Source organism: Microplitis mediator, chromosome 3 (genome assembly GCF_029852145.1).
Source record: "Microplitis mediator isolate UGA2020A chromosome 3, iyMicMedi2.1, whole genome shotgun sequence".
Lineage (NCBI taxonomy): Eukaryota > Metazoa > Arthropoda > Insecta > Hymenoptera > Braconidae > Microplitis > Microplitis mediator.
Window position 1 is genome coordinate 6,773,965 of NC_079971.1, and position 22,589 is coordinate 6,796,553.

At 30.8% G+C, this 22,589-nt stretch overlaps 2 protein-coding genes across 2 annotated transcripts in view; one reads left to right on the forward strand and one right to left on the reverse strand.

The window, feature by feature from the left end:
• LOC130665395 (heparan sulfate 2-O-sulfotransferase pipe) overlaps positions 1 to 13,073 on the reverse strand; it is a 20,812-nt gene extending 7,739 nt beyond the window's left edge. Inside the window, exons 1-3 of the mRNA XM_057465744.1 lie at positions 12,309 to 13,073; positions 8,700 to 8,845; positions 1,137 to 1,204 (exon numbers count right to left, since the gene is read on the reverse strand). Coding sequence (XP_057321727.1) covers positions 1,137 to 1,204; positions 8,700 to 8,845; positions 12,309 to 12,364 — 270 coding nt within the window. The 5' untranslated portion in view covers positions 12,365 to 13,073. The remainder of the gene's footprint in view (positions 1 to 1,136; positions 1,205 to 8,699; positions 8,846 to 12,308) is intronic.
• Positions 13,074 to 14,133: 1,060 nt separating this feature from the next.
• LOC130665267 (leucine-rich repeats and immunoglobulin-like domains protein 1) lies at positions 14,134 to 18,361 on the forward strand. The gene is made up of 2 exons (XM_057465590.1): positions 14,134 to 14,475; positions 14,597 to 18,361. Exon 2 carries the CDS (start codon positions 14,625 to 14,627, stop codon positions 16,506 to 16,508), a length of 1,884 nt encoding a protein of 627 aa, XP_057321573.1. The 5' UTR covers positions 14,134 to 14,475; positions 14,597 to 14,624; the 3' UTR covers positions 16,509 to 18,361.
• Positions 18,362 to 22,589: the final 4,228 nt, after the last annotated feature.

Here is a 22,589-nt window from a genome sequence, read left to right on the forward strand (position 1 = left end):
ACAACTATGTTAAAACAATATTTTACACAAATTTTCATGTTGTTTTAACATTTTTCATTTGTGCTAAAAAAATAACACAAAAAAAATGTTACTCTCTGTTACCAGTTCTGAAACTTTTACACATTAAAATGTTATCCGCAACACACGTAAAGTGTTAATTTAACATTTTTATTTGTGTTATTTTGATACTTACAAAAATTTATGTTAAGCTTAACAGGTGACTACGGTAAATTTAACACGCGCTCTATCCCTGATTAAAAAAGATGATTAAGAATGATTTCACACGTTAAATGTCCATGAGAGACAGGATTAGAAATGATTTGAAGGATTAAGAAGTATTTAAAATGATTAAGAAACAAATCATTTTAAATACTTTTTAATCATTTTTTTTAATCAGGGATGTTAAGGTTACATTTTAAAAATGTTAACACTTATTTAGACAGTAACACTGGGTAAATGTTACTTTTGTTTCAACTAACATTATTTAGTGTTAAAAATGAACTGATCAAACAACACAAAAGCAGTGTGTTAAATTAACACACAAAAATTTTAAATATTTAACATAAAATTTTTAACACTCACATTTTTCTTTACACAAGTACGAAAAATTTTTTACTGTGTAATTGCGTGTTAAATTAATCCACAAAAATGTTAAATATTTCATATAAAAGTTTTAACACAGACTTTTTTCTTTACACAAAAACCAAAAATTTTTTACTGTGTAATTGTAATGTCTACTTATCATGAATAATTTTTGAAGTGCAAATTCAATAATTTAAGCGGTGCTCATATTTTAAAAGTATCGCGCATAGCAATCAAAACGGTATTAATCGCGCGCGTAAAGGAATTCTTCAAAAAAATAAGTGGCGTGATGAATATACTTAAGCGCTAACCGAGTAGTTTACTAAAAAATTAAATTTTATGATCGCACTGCAATACTATACTTTCATGCAGTTTCTCAATTTCATTAAGATCGACAACGATTACTCGATCATAAATATTCTGTTACATTGACCGACATTTATAGATCGATTTACATAAATGTATATTCAGTATCATTTAACGACCACTCTTTTCATTGGTTTGTACATACGTAATTTATGTACTCATATTGAATAATAGTAAATTTTATTTACCAGTTTAACGGTAGAATATCTCGAGCTTTGAAGAGACTGCGTCCCTGTTGTTGATTGAATTTCTTCATCTGGAACACAAAAATAATTTATGATAAAAAACTGTATACTGTAAAAAAAAAACGTAGTAAGTACAGGCGGTGTAGGTGCACAGTAAAAAATATTGTGTATCTGTGTTAAAAACGGTCCATGTTAAATTTTTTGTGTCAAATCAATACAATTTTCTGTATTACTTTAAAATTTTTAATCGATCTACTATTCGATACTTTAAAAGTGTTACCTAGTACAAAAATCGATATTATCAACATTTATTGAGTGTTACTTTAAAATCAACACAAAAAAGTGTTGAAGCGGCGATTGCATTTGTGTTAAAAAAATATCTTTCTTCTATTCACGCGGGAAGCGCCATTAAGCATCAGTTTTGCTTGGTTAGTTAATATTCTTGTGACATTAATTTTATTTATTTTCAATTAGACATAAAAAAATTAAGTTGACAAAATTCATGATTCGTATAGTTTAAAAAAAAAAAAAATATTTAAAGAATTGCATCTGTAGCTTTTTTTCTTTTGTACGTGCGCATATTTTTATTTTTTATTTTTTTTTCGTAATTGATTTGTTGATAAAAAAATTCAAAAATTGTTAACTGTCTGCTAACTTTAGGATCATGTTCACTATCACAAAATATGTAGTTCAATGTTAAACAATAATTGTTGACACTTTTGATAATCTAAAAATAATTTATGGTACAAAAATAAAATGTGAAAGTTAACATTTTTTTTGTGTCGCTATTAACATTTAAAAAGTGTTGAAGTTACTTTTCATATTACTCGAATTGTGTGTTGATTTTAACACAATATTTTTTTGGTGTGCACAGCAAAATTGAAATTTCCTCCAGATAATATTCATTAAACTTTTTATTTTTTTGTATGTAATACGTTTTTTTTTTCTAATTTCTATACGTGGAATTTTTTTACACCGATTTAACACCGGTATTTTAACACCGCCTACACCGTTGTTATTTCATTTTAACACCACGCGGTGTTAAATCGAGTCCATTTTTAACACCGCGCCTTTTACAGTGTATTATAAAGATGAAATGTATTCGGAAATTTAAGACAGCCATTGTTACAATAAACGGTCATAAAAAGCAATATAGTGTATGTACAATATACAAGGTAGAGTAATAATTCTCACGCCTTATTCTTTAGTATGATGAGTTTACTCATAACAATTTCTCGTTGTAAACGAGACGTGACAGTATAAATGTTATACTTAAGACACAGCAGCTTTTACGAAGCCGTTTTTCTTCTAGGATAATATTTTTCCAAGCAAATAAACCTTCACTTGGAGGTATATATTTTATGTTTTCTTCGAAATAAAATTTTATAATATATACAAGACTGTAATTTGTTGATGATATAAACTTATGTAGGATCTTCACGCACTGGCAGAGAAAGTGTACGCGCTCTCTGTAATTTTAAAAATGATTGTAAAACAAAACTTTTGCTTTTTTTATTTCATTGACTCTTGAAATTAACTTTATTTCAATAAACTTTGAATAAATAGACACTTCCTGATTAAGTTTAGACCGGATTGATGGACCTGTTGACCCAGAACTTGAGAAAGTGTGTAGTATGTTGCAGGACGATACTCTTGCGGTTTGTCGGCCCGTGATTATTTCTTCCTGATGGTAACGTCTCGATCTTGTCGTTTAATTGTTTGGAACGGACCCGCCAATCGACTTAGACTTTCATCTTTCTCTAGAAACGTCTTTGCTTATTTTTATTTTCTTTTTTTACGATATTTACTTAAGTGCGATTTCTGACGAAGCGCAACAGATTAGTTTCCGGCATCTGAGTCTTCCACCAATCTTGACCGACTCTGGCAGTCTAGTGTGAAATCGATCTACGATCCGTCGATTTGTCCATGAAATAAGGCTGTAGGCCTTAAGGTTTCATAGTGATCACGTTTCTGCTGGGCTGATTGCAAATCCACTGTGAGCTTGTCTAAGATAGTAGATCAGTTATTAGGATAATCGGTACATATTACTCACGGTTTGAAAGTTAGAGGTTCGATCTGAGGAGAGAATGATGATAAAAATTGTAAATTTGAGGTGAATAAAATCAAGCATGAATAAATTATGCGGAAAATATTAAATTATTATAAAATTGAGCGAACTAGTTTTTTTCAATAAAACAGAATTTGAAAAACTTTATAATATTATACAGTTTAAAAAATTTTCAGAGTTAATGCGGATTAAATCTGGAGTGGATTCAAAGTGAAGGAGGAATGAATTCGGTGTGGATGATTTTTTATTCATTTAATTCCGAGCGGAGTGGACGCAGACTAAAGTAAAATCGATGTCTCTCCCCTGGAAAAAAATCCCAATTCACTTCGTATGCGAAGTATTTTTTTTTTAATCACCGGAACTTCGAGTGACGGAGTACAAAAATCTATATTAACTTCGGATTCGCTCCCGATTTTTTACAGTACACATAATTTTGCCGCAACGAAAAAACTTCCTCGTTATGATAATTATTTATGACATAGAACTGATGAAAAAATAAAGAATAGAATAATTTACCTTCTTAAGCAGATTTCTTTTAGAAACCTAATTATCGTGATTGTCTTAATTATGCAACTTTTAGAAAATTTTGACATAATTTTTCAAGCAGTTTAAAAAATTACGACTGGTTCTACAACTTATATCTACACTTTGAATCCAGAAGTGTTTTGCATGAGGGTTTTATTTCTTTCACAGAAAAAAAGGATTCTCGGCGGAAGTAAAAATTTTTGGCGCTAAATAATCATTTTTTTCTGTGTATGTTTAAATCTTTTCAGATACTGTTAAAATTCTTTAAAGTCGGAATTCGAAGGCTTACTAATAATTAAAAAATTTTCTAATTGTTCAAATTTTGTTCAAACTAACTCTTGTAAACAAATTGATCAATTTGGCTGCATCTTAGAATAACTGATAGCCCGGGAAAAAATCATCAGACCTGATCATGCATGATCATGTGTTAATTTCATGCATGATCATGCCTGAATATTCGCCAGCAATGAGCATGCGTGATCATGCTTGGTCGGGTATGATTATGCCTTCTCATGCATGGTCACGCATGCTCATGACTGACGAATATTCAGGCATGAGCAAGCATAATCATACCCGACCAAGCATGATGGGGCCTGATCAAGCACAATCCCTAGAATTGTACGACTATTCTTTCCTCGTCATGCACGATTGAACATGGTTTTGCATGATCATGTGTGTCTTTGCATGAATCGTACAAAGTCATGCCTTAATCATGCATGATCATGCCTGGATCATGAACGATCATGAATGATCCATGGGAAATCAAGCATGATCGTGTATGATGATTTTTTCCCGGGAGATCATGTCTGATCTTGATTTAAAAAAGTTTTTAAATTGACCGGTTTAGTATTTTACGATATATTGAAAATTAACTTGTAAGCCATTGATTTGATCGATCCATTGTAACTAAAAAAACTTTAATTATTTCCGTGTTCTATAATGTTTAGCACAAAAAAAAAATTACCTTTGAATTCCGGGAGCTAAAAGAATTCAATTTTTTTTAACTCGAAGACATCGAAAAGTTTCAGTCTGACCTGGAGGTCAAACCTTTTTCTATAATATAATTTTACTCATAATAACTTGAAAATGAATGATTCTTCTATCAATTTAATTCGACTAAGAATACAGTTAGAACTAATGATTGTTTTTTCTACGCCATCCAATCATTTTTCCGGCAAAAGATCTAAAGAATTCTACAATAAAACTCTACTTCTTTCTATATCATCTTCAATTGAGAACGCAATTAATAAATCACGAGCTATATCCTTATTCTTAACAATATATTGTCTCAGCTTGACCCATTTTCCATAGTTTTTCTTTTCTATAAAGAATTGTCGAGCACTCGGCAGTAACCTGAATTTATATAACCGTATTAATACACCCGAGGATAATTAATTCCGTGGGAAACGATATAAAAGAAGGCACGAAGACAATAAATAAAAATACTACTTGGGAATACTATCATGTATATATTGTGGTCTCGATACCGATCATTTACGATAACTCGCTCAAAAATATGAGACATATATATGTATATAAACGCCTTTGGCTTATGTATTTCCGCATACTCTTTTACTATATTCAATAATGCTGGCCATAATGTACTTTCAAGACTTGACTCTTATATCCCTTCACCATCGAGGATCACGTTCACCAGCAGAATACAGCATAAGCAAGAACCGTTGCCCCTTATGCACCATACCCATTCGACCTCCGACTAGTGCGTGTTGTGCCTTAAACAAGGCACTAGGCTTGTGTTGACACGCATGCACTCACGCACACTTTTGTCTATTACCTCTTTCTTTACTCTTCAGTGCGGTTTAAATACTTTAAAGAAATTCCATCCACAAACAATTACTTTTATTATTATAATCTTGCTTACAACCCAGAGTCTAATCAGAAGAGTTTTTGATTATCCTCCGACGTTAAAGTAGCCGTTTACTTCTGTCTTCTTCTTGGGTTATAATCGTTGGAGATAAAGGGTCATGGGCATTAGACTTACATATATTTTGCTAGCCAATAGACTATGGTTACTTACTCCAGGAATTTTTCAATTAACATTATTTACAACTGATTAATTTCGTTCTTGTATTTCACTTTAGTTTCGACTCGGAGAAAACGAGTCTCGAAAATATTTATATTTAATATATTTTAGTAAAAAATACTAATGGAAATTAATAAGTGCATTAGTTTTTATATTTATTACTAAGTGTATAGTGAAAATCGAAAAATGTTAATTATTACTGCATATTTGTCTGAGAAATTGCTATTTTTTTACTTTTATTCCTAATTCATTTGTGTTCTTTATTAATAGAGCAGCAATTTTTACAAAAAATCCATTCCATACGAAAAAAAAATGTATATCCGGAAATGTATCCCGGCAAAATAGTATACATACGAGAATACTAAAGATATAAGCTGGATATACTCTTTTGCTGATATATCTTTTTCGTGCGGGGAGTAAATGAAATTATTACTAGTTAACTTATTACATTTCGTTACACGATTTAACGATTTTTATACTATAAAAATATAAAAATTAGCTAAAAATATGCATTAAATACTCTAGGGTATGCAAAACTTACAATCTGTTTAGTAATTTCGGTAAATCAGTTGAATAGCGCAGAATGAACTATTACATATATAAGTAACGTTCCTAATAGATAAGATTACATTTTGGATCGAATTAAAACTATCTTATTTTTTTTTTGCAATTCAATATCTTTTTTAATAGGGATCCCCGGGAAAAAAGGTTTAGATCTGATCACATATAATTATATCTGATCAGATCCGTCCAGATCTCGTCAGATAGAGACAATTTAAAGATCCGACCAGATCTGATTAGATATAATTATATATGGTCAGATCTAAACCTTTCTACCCGGGATAGCAACTAAAAATTACTAAATGGTTAGTAATTTTTCTAAAGCAGATCGATAAAATTAACAATTGGTACACAGTAAAAACAAATTTTGTAGAAGTTAACACAAAACTGTATGTTAGAACAACATTTTACACAAATTTCTATGTTGTTTTAAAATTTTTCATTAGTGTTAAAAAAATAACACAAAAAAATGTTAATATTCTCTGTTACCGGTTCTGAAACTTTTACACATTAAAATGTTATCTGCAACACACGTAAAGTGATAGTTTAACATTTTTATTTGTGTTATTTTGATACTTATAAAAATGTATGTTAATCTTAACAAGTGACTACGGTAAATTCAACACATTCCTTGTGTTACTTTAATGAATTAACACGCGCTCTATGTTAAAGTTACATTTTAAAAGTGTTAACACTTGTTTGGAAAGTAACACTGAGTAAATGTTACTTTTGTTTCAATTAACATTTTTTAGTATTAAAAATGAACTGATCAAACAACACAACAGCAGTGTGTTAAATTAACACACAAAAATTTTAAATGTTTAACACAGACTCTTTTCTTTACACAAATACGAAAATTTTTTAATATGCATTACAACTTCAGGGGTCTCTGCTTAAAGGTGACCGGGTCGACAGACTGCTCACAGGATTCGCACGCAGGAGATCACGGTTCGAATCTCAGTCAAAGTCAAGTGATATTTTTTCATATAAAAATTGAAACAAACACAATACACGTGCCCCCAATTAATAACAATAGTAATAATAAAATCGAAGAACTAATAAAAATTTAACTTTATTTTCCATTGCAATATAGTAAAATTTACTATATTGGATAATAAATTTCACTAAATATTATAGTCAAGTTTACTATTGCAGTTTATATTTATTGTCATACTCAAACACTAAAAATTACTTAGTTCAAATAAAATTTTAATTCTCCAAACAGTAAAAATGCGGAATTGCAATAGCGTTTTAAGTTTACAATATGAATTTATAAATTTAAAAATAAATAAACTTATAATCGTGTATATTTATAAACTTGATTACTTTAGTCTAATTCTTGAGAAGTGAATCCTTTTTTTGTTGTTCTTCAGTACGCTTTCCAACATTGTAATTATCACAAGCGTTGATAAATCTCGGGCGAGAACCCATTAAACTTGCTTTGCTGCAACATTAACGTCAATAATAATTTCACGGGCGCGCTCTAGACCTTTCACTTTGCCTGGTTTTCATCAACATTACTCTATACACAACATGGCTGAGAATAGCTTCGTCCATTAATCTCTTTTTCATTTTGTTATGTTCAATTTATATTTTATTTAATACTTCTTATTTTAAATAAAAAACCGCCATTGAGCGTAACTCCCGCACTGAGAAATTATTATCCCTCAGTTATAAATATATAAGATTATTATTATTATTATTGCTACTAATGTTTTATGACTTCACATAAATATTATTAGAGTACATAATTTTTTTAGTACTTCTTTTGAACAATGATTCACGACTGACATGTATAAATTGCAATTTAAATTATATACACGACAATCATTTAATTGATCCAAAGTTAGCTCGCCAATGGAGTAGTAGGAAATAAAAGTGATTAAGCAGCTCGACACTATAAAGAGAAAGAACTAAATCGACTAATTAGCGAGGGCTGTGCATCGCACGCAAATCAACGTCGACTTGGCATTTTACCGTTACGAATTCAGTGCATGGTTCATCTTCTGGCTGCTGAGTTTAAGTTTCTTCGAAATCCTTGACGGAAACGAGGCAGAAGGAAACCAACTTACTCACGTACATTCACGTATGTACTTAAAGTTCCATGAAGAATTCCAGAGATCTAGTGCGTATGTAAACGCAAACTACTTTGCATACATTTTCGTTCTGCTTCACTTGATATATTTCTAAGTTATAAATAAAAGTTTCCTGTCTTCACATATTGTGAGAACTTATCGCCGTTATTGGTTACGTTTATTTTATTATTTTCCACTTACGTAATCATAATTTTTAAGTGAAGTTTATTTTAAAGGTACTATTGGATAATAGTTAATGTTGTAAATAAATAAAAAAAAAAACAGCCTATTACCTGATGACGGTGGGTTTCCTGAGATCTCGTTCTCGCCGGGCTGTAATCGCACTTCCATCTCACGTAGGCGAGAATGCAGATCTCGTGTGTGAAGGAAGAGGAACAATGTACTGGATAGAGCAACCAGGGCAACCAGTTCGCTAGTCCTATAAACCCAAGTAAAATATTGTGAGATAAAAAATAATATATGTGTATATATTATTTTGTTTGTTTATAGTTTCAGAATGTATATGTTTGTGAAAACATTTATATTTGTTTTGATCGGTACTTATAATTTAAAATAATTAAAGGTCATAAAAAAATATATCAAAAATACATATAAAATATATAAATATGTAGAAAAAGTATACATTTGATAGCTACCTTTTGGCCGATTTTAGTATCTATTTTAAATGTAATTTATATATATTAAAAATGTATCTTTGAATATATAAAAAATACATGTATGAAAATATAAAAAAAATATATCAACATTATATTTCAAACTTATAAAAAATATATTTTTAATAAAACCAACAACAGAAAAGAATTTATATATTTTTTATATAATTTTTTTTTAATTTTAAATGTATTGTTGATATAGTTTTTTTTATATCATCGTACTGATATTTTTCTTATAATTTCCAATGTATGTTGAATATATTTTCATACATGTATTTTTGATATATTTAAATTACATTTAAAATATATAAAATATATACGAAAATTGGCGAAAACTCAGCTATTACAAAAATACTCTATACATATTTTTATATTTTTTATCTTCCCGCTAAGAAAATTGTAAATTTTCAAAAAAAAAGGGAAGTTATTGGTTTCGGTCCGATTTTCGAAAATCGAGTTTTCATCAGATGTCGACGTTTTGAGGTCCTAGGAAGCTATTCTGACTATTCCCGGATGGACGTCCGTGGGTATATGTGTGTGTGTGTGTATGTGTGTGTGTGTGTGTGTGTGTGTGTAAACTTTTTTTGACCGACGATATCTTTGGAACGAATCAACCGATTTGAACGTACTTGGGAAAGGGAAAGGGCTCACCAAAACTTAGAATTGATTAGATTTTGGGGTAGATCGGCCATGTAGTTTATGAGTTATACGAAGAATAAAAATAAAAATTTTTTTTTTGCTTTTGGTTTTTTGCGTATAACTTATAAACCACTCGCCCGATTCGCCTCAAAATGTAATCAGTTTTAAGTCTTGTTGAGCCCTTTTGATTGCCACCAAGAACGTTCAAATCGGTTCATTCCATCCAAAGATATCGTCGGACAAAAATTATAATTTTTCAGTAAAGGTATGTTTTACCGGCCTAACAAATTTTTGAGCTCTTCGAAAAATTTACATGTAATAATGTTTCCGAGCTCCCTGAGCTCGGAAACAGCGGGAAGTTTTGGGGCTGGCCCGCAGGGTCAGGCCGTTTTCAGATTTTTTATACTAAAAAGATAGATTTTTTATATTTTAACATATACTTTTCATACAAATTTTTTCACGGGGGACGTTCGATCTAAATCTATAAAAAATTTATTTATTGTTAATATTTCACCGGTTTTGCGCACCAGCATCCTCAGACCAAATCTACAATATTTAGTAATTAATTTTTTAAAAATTATGCTCGGCTTTATATAATTAATGTTATTAATATAATTATAAGACTTGAATCGTAATATTAAGTCATTAATTATAAACATTTTACTCACAATTTTTAAATTGAAAGAAAAATTTAAAAGAAAAATTTACACGTATAATTAAAAAATATGTATATTTATTTAAAAGACAAGTTTAAAAAAGTTTGTTAGCATGAATTTATACAATTAGACGATTAAACAGAGCATTTGTAATTGCTGTGAGGTGACAATAACTTTACGAGTGACCCGCTTCCATTAAGCGTGAATGTTTATTCTGTTATTACATGCTTTTTAATTAAAAAATGTCAGTCTAATTGTTCGTATCTACATTAAATTTATAATTTTTTATATTATGGAAAATATTGCGTTTCATATTTACCATAAAAATGGCAGGTGAAAGAAGCAAAGTACGATTTAAAATTAGACTATTACATCGGAATAAATTATTTAAAGTTAAAAAGTGAAGAAGGTGAAATTGATGCTGAAAAAAATAAACGATTTAGAGAAAGGTAGTTTATTATTAAAAAAAAAGTTATCTAGTAGCCTGAAGGTGAATTTCTCAAAAAAAAAGAATTTATAAAAACAAATTAAAGTGTGAAATTCTCGCGATTAATTACCTGAATAATTATTCAGATAAATTAACATTAAAACCTCATTAAATTCGAAAAAAAGATCATAAAAAAAGAGGCAGAGAAACGAAATTGAAGCGCAGTCTACAAGCTCTAAATTTTTTTTTTGTAGAAATGAGTTATATCTTCAAATATTATTAAAGAGTTATTTGAAGATACAGAAGAACTTGATGACCACAATTTGTGTATGAAATGACTGATGATAAGTAAAAAAAATTTCAGCTGAACTTAAAAACCATAGAAGTTATGATACCGGAGTTTATTAATCTATAGCAGTAGTAAGATTACTTAAAAATGCTTTAAAATTCATCAAAATTATTAGAAAAAGAAGTTTAAAATCACAAGCGAATTCATTTTTTCAACAGAAAAATTTCTCACGGTTTATGGAAGTTGATGTTTTCGTCATTTTCAAATTTTTAAACGACCACCATTTCGAAACAGGTTTACCGATCCTGTGTGCGAATTTTGATCGAGATATACGTCAAGAAAACAAGTCTACAAAATTTCAGCGTGATCTATTTTTTGTAACGCGATGTGTTATATCTCGTATACAAATGTAGATTTTCAGTCCCACGCCCTGGTCGAAAAATGTGATCTGATTTTAGTCTAACTAGATTGCATTGGGACTAATTGGTCTGTCTTTAAATTTTTGTAAAAATTTTAAGCTGTTTTTTATCTAAAGATGATCAAATACAGACTAATAAAAATAATTTTGGTCTAGAAGCAACAAAAACCTGATGAAAAATTATTGAAAACGAGTCCCCGGGTCAAAAAATTTGATCTGTTTTAAATCAAATGAAAATTTTTATTTTTTATTTGTAATTATTTAAAATATTTTTAGAGTTGTTTTCAATAATTTTTAGTCTAGTTCTGGTCGCCTGTAGATCAAAATTAGACTTTATTCTCAAAATATTTTGCCTTCTTTAGTTGTTATCCCGACCAAAATTAGACTTTTTTTGCCTATCATTTTTCAAGTCTGTTTTTGATTGTCTTTAGACGAAATCTCAAAATTTTCATAAAAATTCAAAAACAGATCAACTAATTAAAACACAGGTCAATAAGTTCAAATACAGTCTAATTAAACTAAAATCAGATATCAAATTCTTGACCAGGGTCTGAAAATAGTTTAAATAAGGATTAGTACGCGCAAAACTCGTCAATTAAATACAAATAAAAAGTAAAATTGACCAAAAATAACTTAAAATTTTCATTTATTTTAAAACAGATCAAATTTTCCGAGCCGCCCTATTTTTGCAAAGGGAGTTATCCATAACTTATTAAACCGATTATATTTTTAGAATCTTCTTGACTCATTTCCTGTGAAATCCGCTTACTAAACAAATCTTTTGTTTAATTTCACTTACCTCTTTGGTACCGTCAGTCGTCTCTGTCTCCACATGTTGTCTTTGACAATCATCATAAACACAATTTATTTTTAAAAATTTTCAACAGAACTACTTAAAAAATACAAATTACTTTAAATAAAGTAAATACTGATGTGAAAAAAATCCATGTGATTTAAATATTTAACGGATATTTAACGCGTTTATCGTAACAAGTTGATTTAAATATGCACTGTAAAGTTAAATGTCCGTGTTGGCATGTCAGTCGATTAAACAATTAGTTTGTATGAGATGAGATATGTTTTTCACGTGGTTACAGCGTTTATACCGGTTATTTTACTATGATCAACTAATGATTCGTGATTTACTATTTTTTCCTCTTTTCCTTCTTCTTCCTCTTCTTCTTCTTCTTCTTTTTGTTCTTGTCCTCGGTCACTCCTAACGACAGCTCGTTGACTTATCAGAGATTATCATCCAATATTTTGTATCTCACAAGCTTCAAGATCAACTGACCAATCAGTTTATCGACTGCACGACGCGGACGTTGCATGACTTTACGTATTTTCGTTCACTATTGTTTAAAATCCTTAACACAAATATTTGATAACCAGAACCGTGGATGGTGTTTTTGGTTTACCTTGACTATAAAGACAGGATTAATGACTGAGTTATGTCCGCCAGGTTGGCTGGTCAATGTGCGACTGCGGTTCCGCATCGTTCTCCACCTCCTGTTGATGCAAACTCCTACTTGGTTCCCGCTAAAAACGAGGCTCTCGCCGGCGATCGGCCCCGTTACTACTACTATACATCAACTTACTACTTTTCTCTATCATTCTCTTCCGCACTGCCGATGCAATTTTACTCTACATACGACGCAGTCGCTTCCTTATTTTTTTATGTCTTCTTTCCTTTCACCTTGTGCTGCTACTGCGACGTGATAATTAACACGTAAGAGAGATAAATGAATGTAGCCAGAAATAGAAGAAAGTACATATATATACACATCATTCATATATATATTGTTCAGAACAGAATACATTATGGGAACAATAAGAAGTAAGGATCGATGTTCAAATAAAAATGTCATTTTGACGTGTGTCAATAATTTTAAGTGACAATTTTTCACAAGTAGTCACACTGTAAAAAAAACCGGGGTAAGTTCAGGCGGTGTAGGTCTGAAAATTTTTGGTGTTAAATTTCAACACCGAAAGCGGTGTTAAAATAACACCACATAAGGTGTAAATATTCTTTACCGGTGTTAAAAAAATTTTACGGTGTTAAAATATTTTTCGGTGTTGAAAATATTTAACTTTGTGAATATTTTTACTTACTCGATCACGAAAGTTAGACAGTGGTTTTATTAATTAATTAAATTATTAGTGATTGAAATGTTGGGTACATAGCAAAATTGAAATTCTCTCCAGATAGTCATTAAATTTTTATATTTTTTTATATGTGATAAATTTTTTTTTCTAATTTCTATACGTGGAATTTTTTTTACACCAATTTAACACCGGTATTTTAACACCGCCTACATCGGTTGTTATTTCATTTTAACATGCGCGGTGTTAAATTGAGTCCATTTTTAAAACCGCTCGTTTTACAGTGTAAGGATCGATGTTCAAATAAAAATGTCATTTTCGTAACCACTTTTGACGTCTGTCAATAATTTTAATTGACAATTGTCTACAAGCAGTTAAGAACCGTAGTTGTAGTGTGAGAATTAACCGAGCGTCTTTAGGATGATATGCCGGAAACATTTAAGTACTTGTACGAGAACTGTAAACTATAAATTGTATGCGACATTATTTATAATCAATACCGGTCAGTAATTTATTCCATTGACCAAGTAATTGACACAGTCCTCGTGCTGGGAATTGGCCAGTAGTTTATTAAATGCAAATGACGACAAGAGGTCGTGGAATACTTAAAAAGGAATGATGTTGAAGGTTAACTGGTGGACCTGTTTGCTGGATCTTCTCATAAAATTCTGAAGGACCGAGTACTTATTGCCTAGCATTCGACCACCTTCGAACAGTCTCTGCTCGTGCTCGCATCAGTAAACTACAAGTTGGCTCCGGTATATACGGCTCGTGATAGAGCCAGTGATTGCAGTCTTTGTCTATCGGCTTGAACTTCCTTTATTTTTAACATTAGATAGACTTCACGACAGGATTCACATCATAAGGTAAGAAAGACACTACCCACGCCGTAGATAATTTTTAAGCGGGTTCATTGCCACGGTAGACCTAACGGTCAGTTGCATCATTCGTTGGATCCAATCTTGATGCTCTTACGCTTTTCTCTAGACTGTTTCAGACGTCACTGCGGATAACGATGAAACGACAGCTGGAAATGTGGCGGATTATTCTGCTTCTGGGAATTGCCCTCGGGGCCAACACTCGAGCCCTAGTGCTCAGACCTGAGCATTATCTTCTGGACATTGACAACGGAATCCTCAAGAACGTCAAGCCGTCGACTGAACCACTGGTCAGCGATGTTGATTTATCCAACCTCGGGCTGCGGTCGGTCGAAAAAAATGCCTTTGATGAGCTTGTCAACATAAAATCTCTCAGTCTTGCTAATAATTCTCTTCGAGAGCTACCGGAGTTCGTTTTTGCTAATTTAACAAGTCTGCAAGTTTTGTCCCTCGCTGGAAATGAATTCAATGATTTTGAAAACAATTTTGTGGGGCTCAGTAACTTAAAAATACTCAATATTTCTGATAATCCCCTCAAGCATCTGCGGAAGAGTTTTTTCTTCGGTCTGACCAAATCAACTGACATTATAACGGAAGGTAACGAATTTTGGAGTATATCGACTGTACTTTTTGAAAATCCATTTCTCAGAGAGCCAACGGACCCTGAACTGTTGAAGAGCGGGTCAGATGAAAGCACTGATAAGAATCCCAGTTTGAGAAACGAATATGATAACGATGACAGTTTAGTTCTTGATGATAATCTGCAAGTGAAGGTTTGCAAAACTGAACAAGGTGTCGTTAAATCTGTTGAAGAACTACAGGAAAATGAAACTTTATCCTCAGAGTGCCGTCGCGCTGGTATCATTTACAAGCAACGTACTTTAGTGCTTCAAAACTTGAGACTAAAAGCATTTGAAACCGGCTGGTATAAACTAAAAAAATTTCCTTTCAATTCAATAGACTTGACCATGAATGAAATATCGAAAATCACTCCTGCATTATTGAATGATCTTCCTGAGAGTTTGGCTTTCGTGAATTTGGCGGGAAATAAAATAGAGAAATTAGAAAAAAACACAATTGTCAATAACCATCTGAAAGTTATAAATTTGAAAGATAATTTGATAACAGAAATCGAAGATGGCGCTTTGGAAAAAACTAAACTTTCTGGTTTCTTTATTATAGGAAATCGTTTGAGGAGTTTATCTTTTGCTTCAACTCTACCCAGTACGCTAACAGAAATGATTATTTCGCAGAATCATATTGAAGAAATTCCAGAAAACGCAATGGCTAGCATGAAGAATTTAGTTTATTTAAACCTTGCGCACAATAATATTACTGAGTTAAAAAGTCAATCACTGCGGGGCTTAACTTCGCTTCAAGTGCTCATCCTTACAGACAATAAACTAAAAAATATTGAAGAAGGGGCTTTTCAAGATACGGTTAATCTCCGAACACTTTATCTCTACCGTAATGTAATCAGTGATTTGAAAAGTGGATTTGCAAGAGGATTAGAGAATCTGAAAGATCTTAATTTAGCTTGGAACAACATCACTAAAATTACCAAGGATACATTCGTTGGATTACCGGACACACTACGAGATCTTCATCTCGATTACAATGAAATCGAGTCTTTGGAGATTGGAAGTTTCGTGGGTGTACCGAAATTTACGCTTTCTCTTGATGGCAATAAAATATCAGCAATACCTCGAGGAACGTTCAATCTTCCTTATCTTCATGAATTGCACTTGAAAAATAACTCGTTGCAGACAATTGACGGGGACGCATTTGAAGGTCTTACTCGTTTGCGTCGGCTTTCTCTGAATGCAAACAATATTAAAAATATTACGAAAGGCGCTGCGAAAAATATGGTACGTGTACATTTGCTTGATATTTCAAAAAATCCGATAGAGCGTCTAGAAAATGGTGCGCTGTTCGGATTACCTAAATCAAAAGGCAGTTTTGTGTATTTATCTGACACTTATCTTAAGCTAATTCAAGGTGGTATTTTTGATGACGTCTAGGCCGATGATCATCCCAGGTAATGGAAGTAAGAGTCAATTTTCTGCTGTGCTGAGGTAACAGCCGATGATTATCGACATTACATATACACATTATGAAAATTGTAATTTATCATGCATGATTATATCAACGTAATATTATTGTCAACGGTATATAGGATAGAGAGAGTATATTATGAAGCGTACGGCATTTATGCTGAATTATACATTGAGAACAATTCTTTTGTGATGATTATTGTAATTTTTTTTATTATATGAACACAGGAAATAAGGATTTCTTGGCACAAGTAATTTTTTTGTAGGATAAATTGAAAAAAAAAATTTTCGTTAAGACTAGAAATAATTTCTTGGGTCAAAAAATTTTTATTTGCCTCAAGAAAATTTTATCTGACCTCAAAAAAATTTTTGTTTTTAATTTGTACTACAAAACATTAGTTGGGAAAAGTAAATAATTTCTTGGGTCGAGTAAAAATTTTTTCTTGCGTCAAGATAATTTTCGTTTTTAATTTATAATGCAACAAATTTCTTGGTGCGAGTAAAAATTTTTTTGTGTCAAGTAATCAATTTATTCTTTGAACGAGAAAAAATTTCTTAGCCCAAGAATTTTTTTCTCACCCCAAGAAAATTTTTTCTTGCATCAAGAAAATTTTTGTTTTCAATTCATAATGCGAAAAAATTTCTTGCGTCAAATTAAAATGTTCGTAAGGCGAGTAAAAATTTTTAGCGCCAAAAAATATTTTTTTTCTGTGCATAAAATAATATACTATATTTTATTTGATATTTGTTCTTCATGTTTTTCATAAATCTAAATGTAATTGTACTATCTCGATGACTGTAACAAGAAATTTCCCACGTATAATAACATTTCCCGTTCCGGTGTTCCGGGGAACAAGACTCCTGGGTAATTTTGTGGCATTGACACCACTACACATTTATTCTGACTTAACATATTCTCAGTTCTCGCGGTTATGAGTTTTAAGATAATTATTATGATGCTGCAAAATTATTCGTTGAGAGACGTTCAGTGGTAAATCTTCGGACGAATCGTTAATTTTGTTATTTCGTAGTTGTTATTTATAATAAATATGATAATGTATATAATCATCAATTATGTGGATTAATGGACTTTGCAAGAATGAACGTTGATCGCTCAGAAGTGAAGACGATAAATTTTGCACATCACCCGACATATATCTATATAAATACGTACATATAAAGACACAGTCTGATGCCTTACCGTTTGCATTACCTGAATATTTCAAAATCAGCAAAGCCGGTTTACTACGAGGATACATGCAGTAGTAGGTGGGTGCCAATGACCGGTAACCCAGGAACCAGACTGACGCAAAGATATCAGAAATAAAATATATAATCGAATGAAAGCCATATAAACCAGAATGATTTTAAACTGGGACATAGGAATACCTTGACTTTCAAGCGGAAATCTTTTCAGGTCGGGTTCGTTGCCCCGACATTCGCGGATCATTCATCCTGCTCAGTACCATGGAGAAACTTTGTGGAATCTCCCTTGGACATAAAAAAATATTCGTAGTCTGTTTTGTTTTTTAATTCTTGCCTTCGTCTTCCAAAAAAAAGAAATTTTTTATGATTATAATTAAATTACATGGGCTATTTACTTTTGTTCAAAATTTCTCTTTCCTCTTCCGGATTTAAAAATCATCTGGGTCATCTCTCAAAAATTAATAAATTTTTAATCATCATTGTAATGACATTAAAAAAATATTATTATGTTATTTATTTAATGTATTAAATTGTATTTATCTTACAGTTAACTTATGTAATAATGAATTATTGTAAACTTATGATATTTAAATGTTGAAATAAAAGTAATTAAGTCATTTTAATAAAAATACAATTTATTAGTTTTTTTTCTTTGATCTGTGTTATTTTATTTCGCGCAATTTTTCTAAGTGTAAAAAATAATGAAAAATGAAACCAGCTGATGGATTATAAACAAAGCGATTATTCTTGATGACTTGTAAATTTTTGAACAATAAAAAATGACACGCAACTACATATATTATTGTTGTCATGTTTGAAAGTTGAGTTAAAAGTAAAATTAATGCGTAACATAATATAACGTTATATCACTTACATATACGTCTAGAAGAAATGATTTATAAAAATATAAACCGTTTAATAAACACATAAATTACATCGTTAAAATTGCAAACTACGCATTTATATATTTATTTTTTTTATGGGAATATTTAACTAGAAAGTACTATAATTTAGAAATACAGATAAATGGAGGCACATCTTGACACGTGAAAGCATCGATATATTTGAAATTTATTTCCATTTTTACGTAAGAATAAGAATTATAAAAATTCAATAATGTTATATATAAATGTTCCTACATGTGCAAAATTCCAGAGTCTTTTTATGTATGTGAAACTGGAGAGCTTCTCACCTGTGCAAAACGATTCTCCGATTTAGATTGCCGACGCAGCAAAACATGGTAAGTGGACTTGTGGAAGTCCACTTGGTTGACTACTAAAATTACATATAGGGATCGCGTCACCTGAGATTACTGTAATAAAGTACTATAGGGCTCAAAAGAAATTTCTTTGGAAACAGATGTTTGATATGACAACGTGGTTTTGACACTACTGAGTTTTGCATCGGTGAGAGTTTATATGAAACCTTCAGCATAAATCGCTGCTTTTTTTTGTATATAAACCGGGATCGAAAAATTTGATGTACTGTAAGTTTAACTAGCATTCGGACTAATTGCTCTGTTTTTGAACTAGATCTATCTTTAAAATTTTAAGCTGTTTTTGATCTAAAGGCGATTAAAAATGGCTTAAAAAATTTATTTATTTATTTATTTATTTATTCACGCCATTCGGCAATTATACATTATTGAAACAATAGGTAAAAAATAAATAATAAACTAAAATTACAAATTGAAGAAACAGATAACATCACATGGCTGATAAAAAAAAGTTATGAGAGAAAAATATAAAATAAAAGTAACAGCAAAAAATAACAGATAACAAATGAATCGTTTATTTAAGAAACCCCATAAATAAAAAAAAACAAATTTTTCAGGAAACACAAAAAACATTTTTTTGGAAAAACTTGACATTAAAATAATAAATAAATAATTGAATACAATAAAGTTAGCGTCTCTGAAAAAGATTCCAACAAGAAAAATTTAATTTTTTAACTGAAACTACTTGAAAAAATTATTTGAAGTTAATTGACTTATGGGGTTTCTCAACCAAACGGAAAAAAAAGTCATAAAATCATTGTTTTTTTAAATGTTTCCACTCAAATCATTTATTACACTATGAAAATGAAGTATTAAATATGTATTTGAACTCTGAAACTGAGAAATTACAAAAAATTATAATTAATTTAAACATTTTAGTTAGTCATATAACAGTCAACAATAAAACAACATTTGAAATTAATTTCCCAAAAAAAGCGCTAATTTTAAGTAAAAAAAAAAAAAGTTATTTCTGTAAAACTAAAACTGCATATGTTTATTTGAGTCATTGACTTATGGGGTTTCTCAATTAAATGAAATTGCTGTCACCCCGTTATTTTTTCTTTAATCGCTGATTTGATGCATATTTTGATTGATTTCTTTGGAGGGACATCCAAAGAATCCAAAAATGCAAAAAACACAATTTCGTAAAAAACATGACTTATGGAGTTTCTCAAATGAACGATTCAAATATCACTTATATATAAATAATATACAGCCGCTTTGCGACCAAGGAAATAACAGTTGATTTTATTACTAAATTTCTAGCGACACTTTTAAATTTACTAGCCGAAACACAAAAAATGTTAATCTCTGTTGACTAACTTTGATATTCTATACAGCAGAGCTCGCATGGAGTAGCGCGTTTTAACTTTCGGGACAACGAGTGCTCTTGATGTTCTCACTCTAATGTTAGGCACCACGAACTTGAACAGACTGACTAATTCAGAGACATCCAATCGGTTACTAGTAATATCAGCACCACAACATAATGTCAGATATTTTCTTCTAACAGCAAGAGGCCTATAGCCTATATATTAATTGGCCTTCGATCGAAAAAGTTTGATTTTGATTTAGATAGAGGCAACCGAAACTAGACTAATAGTACATTGTGTGACTAGGGATCAAACGAAACGATTTCAGACCAGAGTGAAGTTGGCTGACATCACCCGCAGTGAAATCGTCTTTCATCCTGCACGGAGAAAAAAGAATAGTTTTGATTACTATGTAGAATGGTAACTATTACTTTGTTACATAGTAACGAGAATTTTTTGGCGTCGAGAGACACGGGACAGAGTAATCCCCTCCATTTTACATGGTAACGTTGGCTATGCTAGCATAGGAATGATTACCATTCTACGTCGACGAGAGAACTATGTAAATCGACATGACTACAATGTTACCTAGCAACATTTACGATCTTTGATTTATTTCATGTCTAGTAAATAAGGTTATGACAAAATGAATAACTCAAGTAACTTTAAATATATGTAGAAATTGAATTAATCTATTGAAATAATTAAAATATTACTCATTATGAAATATCATTCTTTGATAAAAGATAAAGAATAATTTGAAAAATTAGAATATTTAGTAATAAACAGTTTATTTACTTTGTTGTCTTATATATGTTTATTGAACAGTAATGATAACTATTCAAGCATAAAACTGAGTAACGTTCTACATAGCCCTGATTCCCATGCTAGATAGCGATTTTTGCCATTTTAATTGTTTCGATGAAACATGGTAATCATTACCAGAAAAATGCTAATGAATCCTATGCTACGTAGCGTTATTTACATTTTACTAAAAATGAGTCTGATTACTATGTAGAATGGTAATCATTACTGTTCTTTTCTCTCCGTGATGAGTTACACAGAATATTTTTCATGATTACCTGCATTGGAACTTAAAGTTTCAGTGTCAGCAGCCAGTCATAAACAAGTTAATTTCAAACCAATGGTGTAATCAACTATTAGCTTGAGCGTAAATTGTCATTTGCAAGTTATAATTTAGCAAAAACTATAAATACTATTTATTATTCACACTAATTTTTATAAAATTTAATCACAGTCAGAACTGTCATTTACGTACATAATTTTAACTGCTTACTATTTTTTAACTTCCCGCTAAAAAAATTGTGAATTTTCAAAAATTCGGGAAGTTGTTTTCACCCCGGTTTTCGAAAATCGAGTTTTCATCAGATGTCGACGTTTTAAGGTCCTAGGAAGCTATTCGGACTATTTTCATAATGATGTCCGAGTGTCTTTATGTATGTGTGTTTTTTTTTTGGTTTGAAAAAGATAATATATTTTTTCAAATTTTTCGTTTTACATAGATAAGTAATAAAAACACCTTATAAACAACTTAATCTATAATTTGCACATGCGCCTAGTGGTCATCTGCTGATGCGTTTCTCTAGGACTCTGTATGATTATCAAATGAATGTTTTAATTATAGTAATAGAGATTAATGTTTAATACAGTGAATATAAATGATGGTAAAAAAAAGTATAAATTATAAATACAAAAAATCCATATGTATGTGTGTGTGAACGGTCTATAACTTTTTAACTGATGAACCGATTTGAATGGTTCTCGCGGCAATTGAAAGAGCTTGTTGGCCATCAACTTTCCTGAAAATTTCAGATCGTTTGATCAAGTAGACTCGAAAATATATGCGAATTACAAAAAAAAAAAGAATTGTTTATTTAGTTTTTTTTTTTATACTTCAGAAATGAGTTAAATGTTCGACTTCAAAATCTACTCAACTTTAGAACTTGAGAAAACGCGTCGATCGCAGCCTTAACCATTTCGATCGATTAATTTCTTCAAGAGATATCGTTGGAGAAAGAAATTGTGTAAAACGGTTTTTTTTTTATTATCTTTAAACCGACTTATCCGATAAATTCCAAAATCTGATCAGCTCTAGAACTCAATGAAACGCACCGACTGCCTATATTATATATTAAAAATATTTTTAAATGCATTTGTATCTATAGTTTTCAAATATTAAACAAACAAAATTATAATCTTTAACCGTATTTATTTTTTTTTATTATTAGAAAA

What these genes read in the sequence shown, in the direction of transcription:
- LOC130665267 (XM_057465590.1), top strand. Translation starts at nt 14,625, where the DNA reads ATGAAACGACAGCTGGAAATGTGGCGGATTATTCTGCTTCTGGGAATT.